This window comes from Pelobates fuscus, chromosome 8, assembly GCF_036172605.1.
Source record: "Pelobates fuscus isolate aPelFus1 chromosome 8, aPelFus1.pri, whole genome shotgun sequence".
Taxonomy (NCBI): Eukaryota; Metazoa; Chordata; class Amphibia; order Anura; family Pelobatidae; genus Pelobates; species Pelobates fuscus.
Genome location: NC_086324.1, coordinates 153,377,041 through 153,396,762, shown reverse-complemented (window position 1 = coordinate 153,396,762; position 19,722 = coordinate 153,377,041). Strand labels below are relative to the sequence as shown.

The 19,722-nt window shown below is 42.8% G+C and overlaps 1 protein-coding gene across 3 annotated transcripts in view; it reads left to right on the top strand.

Moving 5' to 3' along the window:
* GRAP (GRB2 related adaptor protein) overlaps window positions 1-19,722 on the top strand; it is an 89,192-nt gene that overhangs the window by 56,400 nt on the left and 13,070 nt on the right. For all 3 annotated transcript variants that reach the window (XM_063430453.1, XM_063430452.1, XM_063430451.1), the window contains one exon: window positions 7,230-7,392. In XM_063430453.1, coding sequence (XP_063286523.1) covers window positions 7,230-7,392 — 163 coding nt within the window. The remainder of the gene's footprint in view (window positions 1-7,229; window positions 7,393-19,722) is intronic.

Sequence of the window (19,722 nt, the reverse complement as noted above, 5' to 3'; positions counted from 1 at the left end):
TGCACCCTATATAATTTACCTTCTATACACACTCACTATGCACCCTATATACTTTACCTTCTATACACACTCACTATGCACCATATATACTTTACCTTTTATACACACTCACTATGTACCATATACACTTTACCTTCTGTACACACTCACTTTGCACCATATATACTTTACCTTCTATACACACTCACTATGTATCATATACACTTTACCTTCTATACACACTCACTATGTACCATATACACTTTATCTTCTATACACACTCACTATGTACCATATACACTTTACCTTCTATACACACTCACTATGTACCATATACACTTTACCTTCTATACACACTCACTGTGTACCATATACACTTTACCTTCTATACACACTTACTATGTACCATATACACTTTACCTTCTATACACACTCACTATGTACCATATATACTTTACCTTCTATACACACTCACTATGTACCATATACACTTTACCTTCTATACACACTTACTATGTACCATATACACTTTACCTTCTATACACACTTACTATGTACCATATACACTTTACCTTCTATACACACTCACTATGTACCATATATACTTTACCTTCTATACACACTCACTATGTACCATATACACTTTACCTTCTATACACACTTACTATGTACCATATACACTTTACCTTCTATACACACTCACTATGCACCCTATACACTTTACCTTCTATGCACCCTATACACTTTACCTTCTATACACACTCACTATGCACCCTATATACTTTACCTTCTATACAAACTCACTATGCACCACATATACTTGACCTTTTATACACACTCACTATGTACCATATACACTTTACCTTCTATTCACACTCACTATGCACCCTATATACTTTACCTTCTATACACACTCACTATGAACCCGATACACTTTACCTTCTATACACACTCACTATGTACCATATACACTTTAACTTCTATACACACTCACTATGCACCCTATACACTTTACCTTCTATACACACTCACTATGCACCCTATACACTTTACCTTCTATACACACTCACTATGCACCCTATATAATTTACCTTCTATACACACTCACTATGCACCCTATATACTTTACCTTCTATACACACTCACTATGCACCATATATACTTTACCTTTTATACACACTCACTATGTACCATATACACTTTACCTTCTGTACACACTCACTTTGCACCATATATACTTTACCTTCTATACACACTCACTATGTATCATATACACTTTACCTTCTATACACACTCACTATGTACCATATACACTTTATCTTCTATACACACTCACTATGTACCATATACACTTTACCTTCTATACACACTCACTATGTACCATATACACTTTACCTTCTATACACACTCACTGTGTACCATATACACTTTACCTTCTATACACACTTACTATGTACCATATACACTTTACCTTCTATACACACTCACTATGTACCATATATACTTTACCTTCTATACACACTCACTATGTACCATATACACTTTACCTTCTATACACACTTACTATGTACCATATACACTTTACCTTCTATACAAACTCACTATGCACCCTATACACTTTACCTCGACAGTGACTCGTGTAGGTGTGATTTATAGGCCCCCAGGACAAATTGAAGAGTTAGATATTCTACTAGTTGAAGAAATAGCTAAAATGACAATGAAGGGGGAAGTTATCATCATGGGTGACTTTAATCTTCCTGGTGTGAATTGGAAAACAAAAATAGCTACTTGTGCCAGGAGCACACATATTCTAAACTACCTACTGGGATTGTCTCTAAAACAAGTCGTTGAGGAGCCAACTCGTAAAGAGGCCATACTAGATTTAGTGTTAACAAATGGAGATTTGGTATCAGATATTACTGTAGGTGAAAGTTTAGGATCCAGTGATCATCAGTCAGTGTGGTTTAATATAAGAACAGTGACTGAGTCACACCACACAAAAACAAAAGTTTTAGACTTTAGAAAAACAGACTTTTCTAAAATTAGAATATGTGTAAAGGAGTCATTATCAGACTGGAGCAATTTAAATGGAGTCCAAGAGAAATGGGATTATTTAAAAGTTGCACTACGGAAGGCAACAGAAAATTGCATTAGGCTTGTCAGTAAAAGCAAAAAATTCAAGAAACCGCTGTGGTACTCCGCAGATGTGGCCAAAATAGTAAAAAACTAAAAGTTAGCATTTAGTAATTATAAGAAAACCCAGAGTGAGGAAGACAGAATGACCTATAAGATTAGGCAGAAAGAGTCTAAGCAAGTTATAAGAGCTTCCAAATCACACACAGAAGAGAAAATAGCACAGTCAGTAAAAAAGAGGGACACAACTTTTTTTAGATACATAAATGAGAAAAGAAAAGTAAAACAAGGATTAGTTAGATTAAAAACAAAAGAAGGAAGGTATGTAGATGAGGATAAAGGTCTAGCTGACTGCCTCAATGAATATTTTTGTTCGGTATTTACAGATGAAAATGAATTAGAGGGACCTCAGTTTAAAAAAAGGATAAATTAGTCATTTATTACACGTGAGTTTACAGAGGAAGAGGTTCTATTTCAACTGTCAAAAGTAAAGACAAATAAGTCAATGGGACCTGATGGAATACACCCAAAGCTATTAAAAGAGCTTAGTGGTGTACTAGCAAAACCATTAACAGATTTATTTAACCAATCGTTAACAGGAGTAGTCCCAGAAGATTGGAAGTTAGTGAATGTTGTGTGACAGGCAACAGAGGGTTGTAGTCAATGGAGTATATTCGAAGCTTGGGCTTGTCACCAGTGGGGTACCTCAGGGATCTGTACTTGGACCCATTCTCTTTAATATTTTTATTAGTGATATTGCAGAAGGTCTTGATGGTAAGGTGTGTCTTTTTGCGGATGATACTAAGATACGTAACAGGGTTGATGTTCCAGGAGGGATAAGCCAAATGGCAAATGATTTAGGTAAACTAGAAAAATGGTCAGAGTTGTGGCAACTGACATTTAATGTGGATAAGTGCAAGATAATGCATCTTGGACGTAAAAACCCAAGGGCAGAGTACAGAATATTTGATAGAGTCCTAACCTCAACATCTGAGGAAAGGGATTTAAGGGTGATTATTTCTGATGACTTAAAGGTAGGCAGACAATGTAACAGAGCAGCAGGAAATGCTAGCAGAATGCCTGGTTGTATAGGGAGAGGTATTAGCAGTAGAAAGAGGGAAGTGCTCATGCCATTGTACAGAACACTGGTGAGACCTCACTTGGAGTACTGTACACAGTACTGGAGACCATATCTTCTGAAGGATATTGATACCTTAGAGAGAGTTCAAAGAAGGGCTACTAAACTGGTTCATGGATTGCAAGATAAAACTTACCAGGAAAGGTTAAAGGATCTTAACATGTATAGCTTGGAGGAAAGACGAGACAGGGGGGATATGATAGAAACATTTAAATACATAAAGGGAATCAACACAGTAAAGGAGGAGACTATATTTAAAAGAAGAAAAACTACCACAACAAGAGGACATAGTCTTAAATTAGAGGGACAAAGGTTTAAAAATAATATCAGGAAGTATTACTTTACTGAGAGGGTAGTGGATGCATGGAATAGCCTTCCAGCTGAAGTGGTAGAGGTTAACACAGTGAAGGAGTTTAAGCATGCATGGGATAGGCATACGGCTATCCTAACTATGAGATAAGGCCAGGGACTAATGAAAGTATTTAGAAAACTGGGCAGACTAGATGGGCCGAATGGTTCTTATCTGCCGTCACATTCTATGTTTCTATGTTACCTTCTATACACACACAGTACGTACCCTATACACTTTACCCTCTATACACACACACACTACCTCCATACACACACTATGTTCAATTACACATGGTGCACACGTATACATATATACTACACCGCTCTACACATACATACACTACACCTTCTATACACACACCATACCCCCTGTACACACGCATACACACATATTAAACCCCTGTACATACACTCTACACATCTATGCACACTATACCCTATGCTTATACACACTACAACACTACAACCACTGTACACACACTATGTCCCATGCACATACACTACACCCCCTATACACACATGCACACTGTCCCCACTATACACAAACACTTCAGCTCCTATGCACACACGCATACTACCAGGGCCGGACTGGGAATTAAAAGCAGCCCTGGAAAAAAATTATTTACCAGCCCCATAATGCGTCGCACCAGCATAGTGTGCAGATACAGAGTTAGAAAAGATAACTTAAAATTAAAATTATTACTCCAACGTGAAAAAAAGCACTCATAGGCTTAAAAAAAAAGAGTGCAGATTTATTTTAAGCAGACGTGCCTTTGCATATAACCAATGTTTCAGTCCAACTACCATGACATATTAAGGAAAGCTTGGTAATGGGACTGAAATGGTGAATGTATGTAGGGCACAACTGTAAAAAATTACGTTATCTTGTTTATTTTGAGGTCCTGTGGGTGCACTCTTCACTTTAAATATGTTATTGTGCTGGAGTATGTACCTAGCAACAAGACTGGGCCAATATTTGCTTATTACATATTGTACATATCAATGACATTTCTCAGTGTATTATGCATATATAAATGTACATTAATATATGTGTAAATAATATAGGCATAATTATATATATATAAAATCAGTGGTGGATCCAGAGCCTGATCTCAGGAGGGTGAACCAATAGATTATTTAAAGAAATAATCTGTGCACAATAACCACTACTGCTCTGTGTAGTGGGTATGGTGCCAGTTGTGCCGGGACCCGCTCCCAGAGTAAATAGTCAAACCGTTTAAGTACAGTTTGACAACTTACCTGGGGTCTGCTGGGATATGGGGCTGTAGTAGGGTATAGGAGCAGTGGTGCAATGTGTGAGGGGTGCAATGTGTGTGAAAGGTTCAGTGTGTAGGGTGCGTGGGGCAATGTGTGTATGGGTGGCTGTGTGTGTAGGGCAATGTGTGTATGGGGGTCTGTGTGTGTGTATGGGGGGGCAGTGTGTGAATGTGTATGGTGTGTGTGTGGGCAGTGTTTGTATGGGGCTAGAGTTCACTCTCACCACTTGGACCACCAGGAATCCCTGGTGGTCGCAGTGGTGAGAGTGAACTCTAGCCTGTAGCTTTAGGGCTAGAGTTTCCCTGTGGCACTCTCCCCCCCCTCCTCTGTCTCTCTCTATTCACCCCTCTTTCTCCCCTTGTGTCTCACTCTCCCCCCTTTCCCTGTGGCACTCTCCCTCCCCCTCTGTCTCTCTCTATTCGCCTCTCTTTCTCCCCTTGTGTCTCACTCTCCCCCCTCTGTCTCTTTCTCCCTCCTTTTCCTGTGGCACTCTCCCTCCCCCTCTGTCTCTCTCTATGCACCTCTCTTTCTCCCCTTGTGTCTCACTCTCCCCCCTCTCCCTGTGGCACTCCCCCCCTCTGTCTCTCTCTCTATTCACCCCCTATTCCCTCTGTCTCTCTCTCTATTCACCCCCCCATTCCCTCTGTATCTCTCTCTATTCACCCCCCCATTCCCTCTGTCTCTCTCTATTCACCACCCCTACCCCCTCTGTCTCTCTCTATTCACCGCCCCTATCCCCTCTGTCTCTCTTTCTATTCACCCCCCATCCCCTCTGTCTCTCTCTCTATTCACCCCCCATCCCCTCTGTCTCTCTCTCTATTCACCCCCCAACCCCCTTTGTCTCTCTCTCTATTCACCCCCCACCCCCTCTGTCACTCTCTCTAATCACCCCCCCACCCCCTCTGTCACTCTCTCTATTCACCCCCCCACCCCCTCTGTCTCTCTCTCTATTCACCCCCCACCCCCTCTGTCTCTCTCTCTATTCACCCCCACCCCCTCTGTCTCTCTCTCTCTCTATTCACCCCCCACCCCCTCTGTCTCTCTCTCTCTCTCTCTCTATTCACCCCCCACCCCCTCTGTCTCTCTCTCTCTCTATTCACCCCCCACCCCCTCTGTCTCTCTCTCTATTCACCCCCCCATCCCCTCTGTGTCTCTCTCTCTATTCCCTCTGTCTCTCTCTCTATTCCCTCTGTCTCTCTCTCTATTCCCTCTGTCTCTCTCTCTGTTCCCTCTGTCTCTCTCTCTCTCTGTTCCCTCTGTCTCTCTCTATTCCCTCTGTCTCTCTCTCTCTCTCTCTCTCTATTCCCTCTGTCTCTCTCTCTCTATTCCCTCTGCCTCTCTCTCTATTCCCTCTGCCTCTCTCTCTATTCCCTCTGTCTCTCTCTCTATTCACACCCACCCCCCCCCACCTTAGAGGAGTCAGGGTGCCGGCAGAGGAGTCAGGGTGCCGGCAGAGGAGTCAGAGGGCCGGCAGAGGAGTCAGGGGGCCGGCAGCCGCGTTCCACACTGCAGCCTCGCCGGCCCGGCTGCACTCCTACTGCTGAGGGCTGAAGGGGGAGGGAGCATATCTTTACCATGCTCCCTCGCGGTTCCCACAATCCCCAGCAGCATCCGTGCTGTGAATTGTGGGAACCGCGAGGGAGCATGGTAGAGATATGCTCCCTCCCCCTTCAGCCCTCAGCAGTAGGAGTGCAGCCGGGCCGGCGAGGCTGCAGTGTGGAACGCGGCCGCCGGCCCCCCTCTGAGTGTGCCACCGGACCGGCCACCCGGTGGCACATACTTGCGCAGCCCCCAGATGCCGCGGCCCACCGGGAAATTTCCCGGTATCCCGGTGGGCCAGTCCGGCCCTGCATACTACAGCCCCTTTACATATCCAATACACAACAAATCCTAATCCACAAACACAAAGCAACATATTTTTGTCTCATTAGAGGTGTCAATGGGGCCTCAAGTTAGAGTTTTGCGAAGGCCATGCAAAGTCTATAGCCACCATTGTTCGTTATATGTAGGGAATATGTAAACATAATATTAAATATCCTATTAAATTCTCCTTTAATGTACCAATAAAACATGTTGTTCTTGTTTCAAATCACTCATTCGTCTGCACAAATTATTGGTACTATTCAAAGTCACTTCAAATGCTATACAGGAAAACTATACTTCCTGACCGTTCCTCTAGTCAAAATACCTTAAAGTAAAAATGTCCTTTCTGTAGTTGAAACATGTTAAAAGAGCATATTTTGATTTCATTTTAAATAAAAGTAAGGTTGTTAAAATTCCATGACCTCTGGAGCTCCTACTGGGGTCCTGCTGAATCTGTTACTGATAGAATCTTCAAATGTATCCACAGCTACGGACATCATGTGCAACACTTCAAAGTTCTGAGGGAGAAAAATGGAATCTACTATCTGTGGGAGACCAAGTTCAACTCCATAAATGAACTTGTGGATCACTATCGAACGAGCTCCATAGCTAAATCTCACCAAGTCTTTCTGCGAGATGAAGAAGAGAAGGTAAATATTCAGTGGGAATTATTAAATGGGATCTTATTTGACTTGAAATAACAGAGTCCTTTTCTAAACTGATGGCATTGTGTTGATGTGATATCTGAAAAGACTTTTGCGGAAATGCTATGTGTGAAGTGGATAGTGACAAAGATTGGGCAAAAGGAACAACGATTTTTTTCCCCCCAGAAAGATTAATAATCAAATGCCTTTGCCTAAATTGAAATAAATACAGACAACTCAGAATGTGTACCTTTTAACTGTAGTGCTACTAAAAAGAGTATAAACTAACAATTAATAGATTTAGTTGCAGGACATGGCCTTATGATGCTTACGTAAGATCTGCCAATTTCCTGGTCATTGCATATTTCGCAAAGACCCCCGAAACAGACGTATCGGGTGTGGGTGCAGGGGCTTGGAAATCAAGGGGAGGTGAATTTTATGTAACAGCTGTCCCTTGCGGCTACCGCCATCTTCATGATGAATGTCCTCTTTGGCTCCTGGAGCTATGCTAGTGCGCATGCAAAACCGCAGGATCCTCCACAGACAAAGCCTCAATCCCACAGCGTCATTTGTGATGGGTGCTGGGATTGGATAAACGTTGACAGAGGAGCTCCTCCTTTTGTCAACCTCAGGCTGTACCATAAGGCAAAGTATGCCCTACCTTGTCTTATGTTATCTCTGACTTGCAGTCTTAACTAGTAAGTCATAAAGATGATATGTTTATGAAATCTAAAATGTGACAGATCTGTTTTAATCTGTGTTATGTGTGTTTGTTTGTGTGTGTGTATGTGTGTATATATATATATATATATAGATATATATATAATATCTATAGACTGTAAGCTCGTTTGAGCAGGGCCTCTTCAACCTATCGTTCCTGTAAGTTTTCTTGTAATTGTCCTATTTATAGTTAAATCCCCCCTCTCATAATATTGTAAAGAGCTACGGAATCTGTTGGCGCTATATAAATGGCAATAATAATCATATTTTGTTTCTATGTTGTATTTTTGTAACAATGCAATGTTTTGTGGACCCAGGACAAACTTGAAAACGAGAGAAATCTCAATGTATCTATCCTGGTAAAATATTTTTATAAATCAATCTAGTTTAGGCTTGTCATACCTACCTATCCTCTCTCAATGCTGACTGACAGCTGCAAAGGCTTGTAACATTGATTGACAGGGAGCCAAGATGGAGGTAATGACATTAGTGTAGATTTTTATATTTAATTCAACTTTTTTTAGACCTAACAAATATATGCTTGATTAATAGTGATATAGTGGATAATAAAAAAAAAATCTTTACATAAATTTTATAGCTTATATAATGTGGATTTTTAGCGATTCATCTCCAACCTAAGCTTTCTTGTACTGCATCAAGTGGTCCGGGATTTAAATGGAACCATTAAGAGAGTCATTTACATATCCCTTCCCAGAATTCTCTGCATGTGACATAAGCTCTGCATTATGAGGAAAGCAATGGAAAAACAGATCTGATGACTTGTCCGGGATGTCCAGAAATGCAACGCAACGCATTTCTGGGCTTGTTATGTATATTTTCTAACCTTCTTCCCTAACTTCCCCTCCTACGCAGAAAACAAACAGTGCTAAAATCAGCCAACCAGCTTCTCCCCATCCCAAGGCAAAACCAGACAGACTATTTGTTTTCTACAACTTTAAAACTATAGTATTGTTAAGGTTATTTAGAATTCTGGGTTTAGAGGGGAAGAAACTAACTAAAGCAAGCATTGTACAGTGTTAAATCCTGCATGTCGCAAAACATATTTTGGAAGCAGAGAACATTGCAACTCTTAACCCATGTGTTCGCGTTGGGGTTTTTGCATTTTTGTGACATGACAGACCAAAATGGCAACCCTCTGAAAACCAGAGGTGTATACATACCTTAGGTATTAAAACAATAACAAATATAGTGAATAAATCCCTAAATAAATAGGTGCTACTATCACCTTTGTGGGCCACACTAACCACAACAAAGTGAATAATAAAAAGTAACAAATAGGTGAGAGCACACACAATAAGGAAATACTACCCACTCTGTAGTCAATTAATCTGGAAAAAAAACAAAAAAACAATACATAGAGTAGTATAGCCTGATACAATATATAGACAGTAGGTGCCAATCACACTCACATAAGCAGAGCCACTTAAATAGCTGGCTCAGACTTGATGCCTTGAATATATAGAACAGGACTTTCACTGGGAACTTCTTCCTCCTTGGGATGTAAAACCTCCAGGACGCAGAATTTTCAGGAGTAAACACTTTATTCTTCAAATCATGAAGTAAATAAAAGCAAAAGTAAATAAAAGTCCCAAAAAGCAAGTCCAATCACCGAACGGATGAAGGCGAACAGCCGAAACGCGTCAAGTGATTGGACTTGCTTTTATTTACTTAATGATTTGAAGAATAAAGTGTTTACTCCTGAACATTCTGCGTCCTGGAGGTTTTACATCCCAAGGAGGAAGAAGTTCCCAGTGAAAGTCCTGTTCTATATATTCAAGGCATCAAGTCTGAGCCAGCTATTTAAGTGGCTCTGCTTATGTGAGTGTGATTGGCACCTACTGTCTATATATTGTATCAGGCTATACTACTCTATGTATTGTTTTTTTGTTTTTTTCCAGATTAATTGACTACAGAACGGGTAGTATTTCCTTATTGTGTGTGCTCTCACCTATTTGTTACTTTTTATTATACCTTGGGTATTGTTTTTAGATGTCTGGAATTTTAGTTTTCCAGGTACACAATACGCAAATGTTATCAAGTTACAAGAAGTGGATACAAATTACATGTACTAATTTATCACATAGATTTTAGATGTATAACAAAAAAGGGAGAGTAGCAGAGAGGTGGAAAGGAAGAAAAGATACACGAGATAAGAAAAAAGTGGGGGATGTATCCACCATGGGGTTATAAAACAACACCGTCACTTCCAATATAAAGTAAATGTCAAAGATATCCATCCATCGTAACCTTCTGAAAGGATAATATTGTGTTTCTGATTGTTGCTGTTAGCATATCTTTTATTTTAAGCAAAGCTACCTCCAATGAAAGACCAGTGTCTTGCAGTCAAGTTGAGACCAAGGCTTCCCTAGCTGCCCATGGTATATAATATACTCAATAGTTTTTGATGGACTCTTTCTGGCCACAATAGTGATGGAAAAGTTGTTTCAAGGGAGCTAACACCTGGACTGTGGCATGCGGAGGGGGATCCATGGCAAAACTCCCATGGAAAATTACATAGTTGATGCAGAGTCTGGTTTTAATCCATAAAGGGCATAAATCACCTAACATTCCTAAATTGTTTGGAATAACGTGCTTTAAAACATCAGGTATGATGTTGTATCGATCAGGTAGTGTAAGGGTTACGCCCGCTTCACAGTGACAGACCAAACTCCCCGTTTAGCGCACCGCAAACAACCGCAAACAGTCCATTTGCACAACCACAAACTCCCCATTTGCACAAGGTTGGATACCAAGCTAGCCATGTCCCATTCCTTGTCCTCACTGATGTCATTGAAGGTCTCTCTTCCTCCACCCAGGAAGCGGGAGATGGAAAAAGATGCTTGGTCGGTCCTCCTACTTCAAATTTGGGGCACTGCGCGTGCAATCTAATGTGCCACCAGATAGGAGTGGTGTGTTAAGTAGTACTATTCTTATCAATTTAATCCTTGTTACGTCCCCTATCAGGGGACGTGTATATAAGGCATTGATTTTAGGAAGCGGGAGATGGAAAAACATGCTTGGTCGGTCCTCCTACTTCAAATTTGGGGCACTGCGCATGCAATCTAATGTGCCACCAGATAGGATTGGTGTGTTAAGTAGTACTATTCTTATCAGTTTAATCCCTGTTACGTCCCCTATTAGGGGACGTGTATATAAGGCATCGATTTTAGGAAGCGGGAGATGGAAAAAGATGCTTGGTCGGTCCTCCTACTTCAAATTTGGGTCACTGCGCGTGCAATCTAATGTGCCACCAGATAGGAGTGGTGTGTTAAGTAGTACTATTCTTATCAGTTTAATCCCTGTTACGTCCCCTATCAGGGGACATGTATATAAGGCATCGATTTTAGGAAGCGGGAGATGGAAAAAGATGCTTGGTCGGTCCTCCTACTTCAAATTTGGGGCACTGCGCATACAATCTAATGTGCAACCAGATAGGAGTGGTGTGTTAAGTAGTCCCCCTCATCAGGCCTTTTTTTTGACCTAGGCGACTTCTCTTCTCAGTGACAGTACCTCCTACTGCACTGAAGGTCCTTTCTGACAGGACACTTGAAGCGGGGCAGGCCAGAAGTTCTATCGCAAATTGGGATAGCTCAGGCCACAGGTCAAGCCTGCACACCCAGTAGTCAAGGGGTTCATCGCTCCTCAGAGTGTCGATATCTGCAGTTAAGGCGAGGTAGTCTGCTACCTGCCGGTCGAGTGGTTCTCTGAGGGTGGACCCCGAAGGGCTGTGGCGATGCGTAGAACTTAAAAAGCTCCGCATGTCCTCCATCAACAACACGTCTGTAAAGCGTCCTGTCCTTGCCGGCTAGGTCGTGGGAGGAGGAGGATTACTTTCACCTCTTCCCCTGTTAGATTCCCGTTGTGCTGTGACATTACCCTTATACGCTGTGTAAAGCATACTTTTTAATTGATTTTGGAACTGCTGCATCCTTTCCGACTTGCCGTAATTCGGTAACATTTCAGGCACTTTCTGCTTATACCGGGGGTCTAGTAGCGTGGACACCCAGTACAGGTCGTTCTCGTTCAGCCTTTTTATACGAGGGTCCCTCAACAGGCACGACAGCATGAAAGACCCCATTTGCACAAGGTTGTATGCCGAGCTACTCATGTCCTGTTCCTCGTCCTCAGTGATCTCTCTGAAGGTATGTTCTTCCCCCCCAACCACATACAACACCACGGGTACTAGATAGATGACAACAAGCACCCTGGGATGCCTGTTGTGGTTGGTCTTCCTCCTCCTCCTCAAAGCCACATTCCTCCTCTGACTCCTCTTCCTCACAATCCTCTTCCAGCGTTGCCGCAGGTCCAGCAAGCGATGCTGATAAGGCTGTTTCTGGTGGTGATGGTGACCACAACTCTTCCTCTTCACGCTTATCTACGGCCTGATCCAGCACTCTTCGCAGGGCACGCTCTAGGAAGAAAACAAATGGTATGATGTCGCTGATGGTGCCTTTGGTGCGACTGACTAGGTCTGTCACCTCCTCAAAAGGACGCATGAGCCTACAGGCATTGCGCATGAGCGTCCAGTAACGTGGCAAAAAAATTCCCAGCTCTGCAGAGGCTGTCCTAGCACCCCGGTCATACAAATACTCGTTAACGGCTTTTTCTTGTTGGAGCAGGCGGTCGAACATTAGGAGTGTTGAATTCCAACATGTCGGGCTGTCGCAAATCAATCGCCTCACTGGCATGTTTTTTCTCCGCTGGATATCGGAAAAGTGTGCCATGGCCGTGTAGGAACGCCTGAAATGGCCACACACCTTCCTGGCCTGTTAAGGACATCCTGTAAGCCTGGGTACTTATGCACAAAGCATTGTACGATCAGATTACACACATATGCCATGCACGGCACATGTGTCAACTTGCCCAAATGCAATGCCGCCAACAAATTTCGTCCGTTGTCACAAACCACTTTGCCGATCTCCAGTTGGTGCAGAGTCAGCCACTGATCCACCTGTGCGTCCAGGGCGGACAGGAGTGCTGGTCCGGTGTGACTCTCTGCTTTCAGGCAAGTCAACCCCAAGACGGCGTGACACTGCCGTATCCGGGATGTGGAACAGTACCTGGGGATCTGGGGGGGTGCCGTTGATGTGGAGCAAGACGCAGCAGCAGAAGAGGACTCAGCCGAGGAGGTTATGGAAGAGGATGGAGTAGGAGGAGTAGAAGAGGTGGCAGCAGGCCTGCCTGCAAGTTGTGGCGGTGTCACCAACTCCTCTGCAGAGCCACGCATTCCATGCTTGGCAGCCGTCAGCAGGTTTACCCAATGCGCAGTGTAGGTGATATACCTGCCCTGACCATGCTTTACAGACCAGGTATCAGTGGCAGATGGACCCTTGCCCCAACACTGTGTGCCAGACATGCCATTACTTCCTTTTGCACAATCGAGTACAGGTTGGGGATTGCCTTTTGTGCAAAGAAATTTCGTCCGGGTACCTTCCACTGCGGTGTCCCAATAGCTACAAATTTTTTGAACGCCTCAGACTCGACCAGCTTGTATGGTTAAAGCTGGCGGGCTAAGAGTTCAGTCAAGCCAGCTGTCAGACACCGGGCAAGGGGGTGACTTTGTGACATTGGCTTCTTACGCTCAAACATGTCCTTGACAGACACAGACTGTGGGCAGATGAGCAGGAACTGCTCAAGGCGAGAGACGGAGGGACGGATGGTTGAGAGGGGGCAAGGAGGACAGCAGTGGTTAACGTGGCTGAAGATGCTTGACCAGGAGGAGGATGGCGGCTTTGAGTTTGTGTGCTGCTTGTACTCATGTGTTGATCCCATAGGCGTTTGTGATGTACGATCATGTGCCTTCGCAAAGTAGTTGTACCTAGGTGGGTGTTGGACTTCCCACGACTCAGTTTCTTTTGGCACAGGTTGCAAATGGCATCGCTGTTGTCAGAGGCAGACACACAAACAAAATGCCACACTGCTGAGCTCTGCAATGACGGCATTCTGGTGGTGGCAACAGCATGCGTTGATTGGCGTGCTGTCTGGCTGACCCTGGGTGCCGATGCATGCTGTCTGACTGTGCCACTAGCTCCTTGCGACGACCTCCCCCTGCTTCCAACTCGTCTCCTCCTCCTCCTCTCTGTCTCCCCATCTGAACTTTCCCCCTGTTCTTCTTCTCTTCTAGCGGGCACCCACGTGACATCCACGGACGCATCGTCATCATCAACCGCTTCACTTGTATCTGACAACTCAGCAAAGGAAGCAGCAGTGGGTACAACATCATCATCATCACACCGTACGTGTGTAATGCTGCCTGACTGAGACATATCCCTGTTATCTACATCCTCTGGCAATAATGGTTGCACATCACTCATTTCTTACAACTGATGTGTAAATAACTCCTCTGACATACCAAGTGAAGCGGCTGTGGTGCTAGTAATGGTGGTGGCGGCAGGCGGGTGAGTGGTAACTTGAGAGGTGCCTGAAGCTAAGCTGGAGGAGGATGGTGCGTCGAGATTCCGAGCGGAAGCTTAGCTGATGATGTTCTAGCCCTAAAAAGGGCTTTTTGGGGTGCTGTCCTTACAGCAGAGATCAGATGAGTCCTTCAGGACTGTAGTGGACACTGAATACACTAGCCTAGCTATCAGTTTCCCTATCAAATCAGCAGCAGCTACACTGTCCCTACTCTCACTAAGAATGCAGCTTCACAATGAATGTAAAATGGATGCTGTCCAGGAGGTGGGAGGGTCTGGGAGGGAGGGTCTGCTGCTGATTGGCTGGAATGTGTCTGCTGACTATGAGGTACAGGGTCAAAGTTTACTCAATGATGACGAATAGGGGCGAACTGAACAGCGCATGTGTTCGCCGTCCGTGGCGAACGCGAACAAGCGATGTTCGCAGGGAACTATTCGCCAGCGAACAGTTCGGGACATCACTAATGCTGTGCTCTCACATACGCTTGAGCATACAAATCGTTCCTCTACTTAAGTTCCTTACTAGACAGTTGTCATGATTGCATGTTTAATTATAATAATCTTATATTGTGCTAGAAGATGGTCGAGATCTCGGTTATCAGTCATTAACAACGGTTAAATATGAGAAAGGTTAGACGGCCAGGAAGACTTTCTGGACTGGAGATGGCTTGCCATATGTCCCATGGGGGAACATGTCACTGAATGTTAGAGAACATTACTGAGAAATTGTCAGCTAAAGAAAGTAAATTGCTAAAGTAACATCATCTGGGCTGAATTATATATATCCAGTCTACCATTACATATAATCCAGTCAACAATTGCAGAGCAATCTAGAACCACTTGCTGGTAGATAACTCAGGATGGTAAGTCACTTGTTCCAATTCAGGACTGTCCTGCTAGATCCGGGACTTCTGTCAGGTAAGGTCTTGTGCAGCTTTAATTAACACTAAAATAAAACAACAACAATATAATGGGCAGTTTTTTTATAATAACAAACTATCATCTTATTATAAAAACACACACGTTGGATGGCTGTGTGTATCAAGTTGCATGATTTGTCGTTTTTCTGAGATAGGCAAGTGATGCTTGTAATCACTCTAACATAAAATCGTTTAACTCTTTGAGTACCAAAGGAGAGCACTTTGCACAGCAATCTGTTGGCCACACTGCTGGTTCTCAAGGGGTTAAATACATTGACCGTAATAATCTATGTTTGTTAACAGGCCATATAAAAAGCCTTTCAAGTTCAACCGTGGCAGCCCATCCCTGAATTTTTACAAGGAAAATACAGAATGTAATTGGCGCTTTGTAAGGAGAAGCCAATGCTTGTTATGACATTGTTGTTGTCAATATGTTTTCTCTTATTACTAGGCTGTGCATGATTTTATAAGTGACAGTCCCTGAGTCCGTCAAGCTGTGAGTTAGGCTGAGTGCGTGATACAATTTACCCTTATTTACACGCTCTAGGCAATCAGACCTGCCCTAATAACACACATCACGTGACCAACACGGTGTGAACGCTCAGCACCAGAAAACATCGAGGAAAAACAACACATTTTAGGCAGATCTATCAAAACCCAGGTGGTTATGTGTATTTCAACAAAACATCCCGGTAGACATTCTCAGAAAGTTTAATGGAATGTACAACGTGAAGGCCTTTTGACATTGGAATCAAGAAAGGACTCCAGAACCTTAAAGAGACATGCTCTCACTTGCATTTAACATTGAAAGAGTTTGAGAATAAATATTTAGTAGGCTTCTTTTCTGTGTGCTAGTATATGTGTAAAGGTACATTTTTGAAATTATTTGAGGACAGACACGTTATTTAATAGAAAATTCTGTTAGAAATGCTCACTATTTTTTTGCACTTTACATTTTTCTTTTTCATTTTAAAATTAATTTTATTATTTCTTGTATGATATATTCACATAACAAAATAAATTCTATTTGTCAACAGACATGTAGGAATCGGGACAGGAGGGGACCATAGTGGATATGGGGACCATAGTGGGGGGGGGGGGGGGAGGTGTCAGCGATGGAATTCAAGTCATAGAATCTGTTTCAGAGTGTGAAAGGTGGGTTTCACTCAGTGTGCATGTACACCAGAATGATTGGCAGTGTCCTGTAAAATACTGGCTTTATGGGAACAGGGGCCCAAAATCAGGACTTCCCAGCCTGATTTGGGATTGCTTGCAAGTATGAATCCATTCAAACAGCACAAATGGTAAGATAGTTGCAAACCGTCAAGGGAATGTGAAGTAGATTAAGGTCAAGATGCCGCTTGAATGGACCGTACATAAACATTTGAATCTAAGGCAGATGCAGAGTTAAGGTAGTTAATGATGAGGGGACTTAGGCTAGTGCCAAAAAAAGGTGAAAGGATACAGTATATTTCCAAAAAGAGGATAAATTTCATTGCGACTTTTGGAATATCAAAAACATGATATCACTATTATTTATAAAACACAACCAAAAACTGTACTGCCGTGATGTGTTCATATACTTGATAGCTATCTCAAGACTTTGCAATGACTGACTGGCATAAATGAGGTCTAGATGGTCATAAAATGACAATCCAGGTTATTATGGGAGTTGATAGTTAGTATATAGAGAGATCCTGGAACTAATGTAACAAAGTTAAAGTTAATATGTAAATATTTAACTTTTTGTTTTTTGTTTTTTGGCATGGAGGCTGCCATTTTGAAATTGCATCAAAATTCTTAAGCTGACAGTGACAACTGCTGATAAATGTCTACCAAAAGCATGTGACCTCAGCAGCCAATCATAGATTTGTACAATTAAGCTGATTAGGAATATCTCATTATAGAAAAAAGGCAATGGTTATCTGAATTCAGTGAAGGCCAACTACTGTCACAGAAAGTCAGTAATAACTAGAAATATTCTGTTTTTTTTTTTTGTTTTTTTTAATTCTTTATTTTCATTGTGCATGAAATAACAATAGGCGAGCAGAGCCACAATAGCAGCTGCAGGCTTTACATAACATTTTTACAAATTAAATTGTGGCAGATTAAACAGCACTTTTTTTTTTTTTTTTTTAAAGCAAACATGCAAATATCCATCGTTATGACAATAGTAGATATATATAGATTCACTAAGCTATACAAGCCTATGAATTGTTAAGTTTAGTTACGTTTAAGATTATATTAAATGTTATATCAGGTTAAAGTAAAAGGAATAAAACAAGCTTGGACCATGTAACTAGGATTACTGAGCATATGATAATGTTTTAGTTAATAGAACCGTCTGGCTGCCTAAGTGTACAATCTGCAATCTGCATATCCTTACAAGGTATATACAAGTGAGGCACATATTGGATAGCACGTTGAGGCATTAATTAAGCAGGCTGTGTGCCTAACATTAAACTTAGTTTGCGTTACAAAAATTGACAAGTGGATCACTTAATGCTGACATATTACTAAACATGCTCGGCAACGAATTAGTATCGATTATGCTTAAAACCAGGTATGGTTGACCTATTATGCTTGTTAATGAGTCAGTTTAATGAAAACAAGAAGGTAAGTGTAAGTCCCTTACTGTCCATCAGGTTGGGGGCTGACAGGATAGATAGAAGGCTGTAGACTGACCCTATGGAGGCATGCTCGTTCATAGGTCACAGGGGTAGTCTTTTTAGCCTATGCCCATTGCAGTGACTCGTGTCCTGCCTGCGTCGTTTGTCTCTGGGGCTCCTCTGGGCCGGGAATCAACTACCTCTGCATTCCGTAGAGTGTGCAGCTTTGCGGCTCCTCGCTTGGCAGCAGTGGCGTGAAGGGGATGATATAAGTTCCCGGTTCCCGGATCAGGTGAGTGGCTTGTGTGGGGACCAGGTTTTGCGGCATAGCTCCCATGTATGTGTGGATCCGTGCGTTTGCCCAGGTAGCCAGGTGACTTTTCCCGCCTGTGAGGTCGCTGGCATTTGCGTGTCGTTTCGGCCTTTCTGGGTGCTTGCGGGGGGTGCCTGTAGTGGAGGCGACGGGTTTTAGGACGGATCCATGTGGCCACTAGCTTGACTGCCAGTCTGTGGGCCATTCCGCGGTCGCATAACATTGCCCAGAGGCTCGCGCAGAGCCGATCGAGTTCCAGTAGAGGGTTCGCGGCATGTTGGGCGTATGTGCTCCGCTTCTTGGGCCTATGATGGGCGGCCATCTTAGCTTCGTCCCCGCTGTTCGGTGCCTCCCAGCGGGATGGTCTCGCTTGTGTGGGTGCCGTGATGTCCCTCACGGCAGGGGGGGGAAACAGGGGTCCCGTTTACCTCTAGGTGCCACAGCAGTATAGGCAGCCGGGAGACCGGCCGTATCCTCTCGGCTGCGTCCGCGAGTAGGCCCAAAGAGGCTTCAGGGTGTGACCTCCGGTATATTAGCCAGGAGCCTTGAGAAGCTGTCTCTCGTGCGTGGAGAAGTATTTCAGCCGAGTCCCAGCTCGTTTTCTCGAGTGGAAAGTCGTTAGTTTTGCGTTTTTAGCGGGTTTTCGGCAGGAGCTCTCTCCATGTGCGACTTGTCGGCATGGCGGTCAGGCCCCGCTGCCCAATATTCTGTTTTTTATCAATTAAAAAAATATATAATTAAATCAATAAAAAATAATTTAAAAAACATATATATATATATATATATTTTTTATATTTTTATTTTTTTTAAATACAGATGACTGTATTTTATTTGTCCTCTGTCATCAAAATTATGTACTTTGGGAAAACTTAGATATGATTAAATTTGTTATGAAGCCTAACTATAATGCAATGTTTATAGTTAGTTATAATTGTTTATAATTGTCCTTTAGTAAAATTAAGAAGTACTTTTTTACACACTCATCTGAGTCCATCTATATCTGGTCCATGTGTTCATTTTAGCTGTCACCGTAGATATCAACAGTATGTCTTTTAATATTTAGCACCGTCCCCCAGAATAGCATAAACTACTTCCCAATAACTCTAGATATATATATTATAAATAGATAACATCGTCGCCCATTGGAGACGCTATCTTCTTGATTATTCTTCCCCCCTATATGGAAAAGAAATGCTAAATTCCAGATCGATGTGCAACGTGGTTAGTATTCACATCACAAAACGCAACAGGCCTAAAATGCTAAAGTGATTTTCCTAAGTCCAGGAAATGTGCGAGATACGGCACTGTCTGGGGTGTGAGACTGTCTGGGGTGTGAGGAC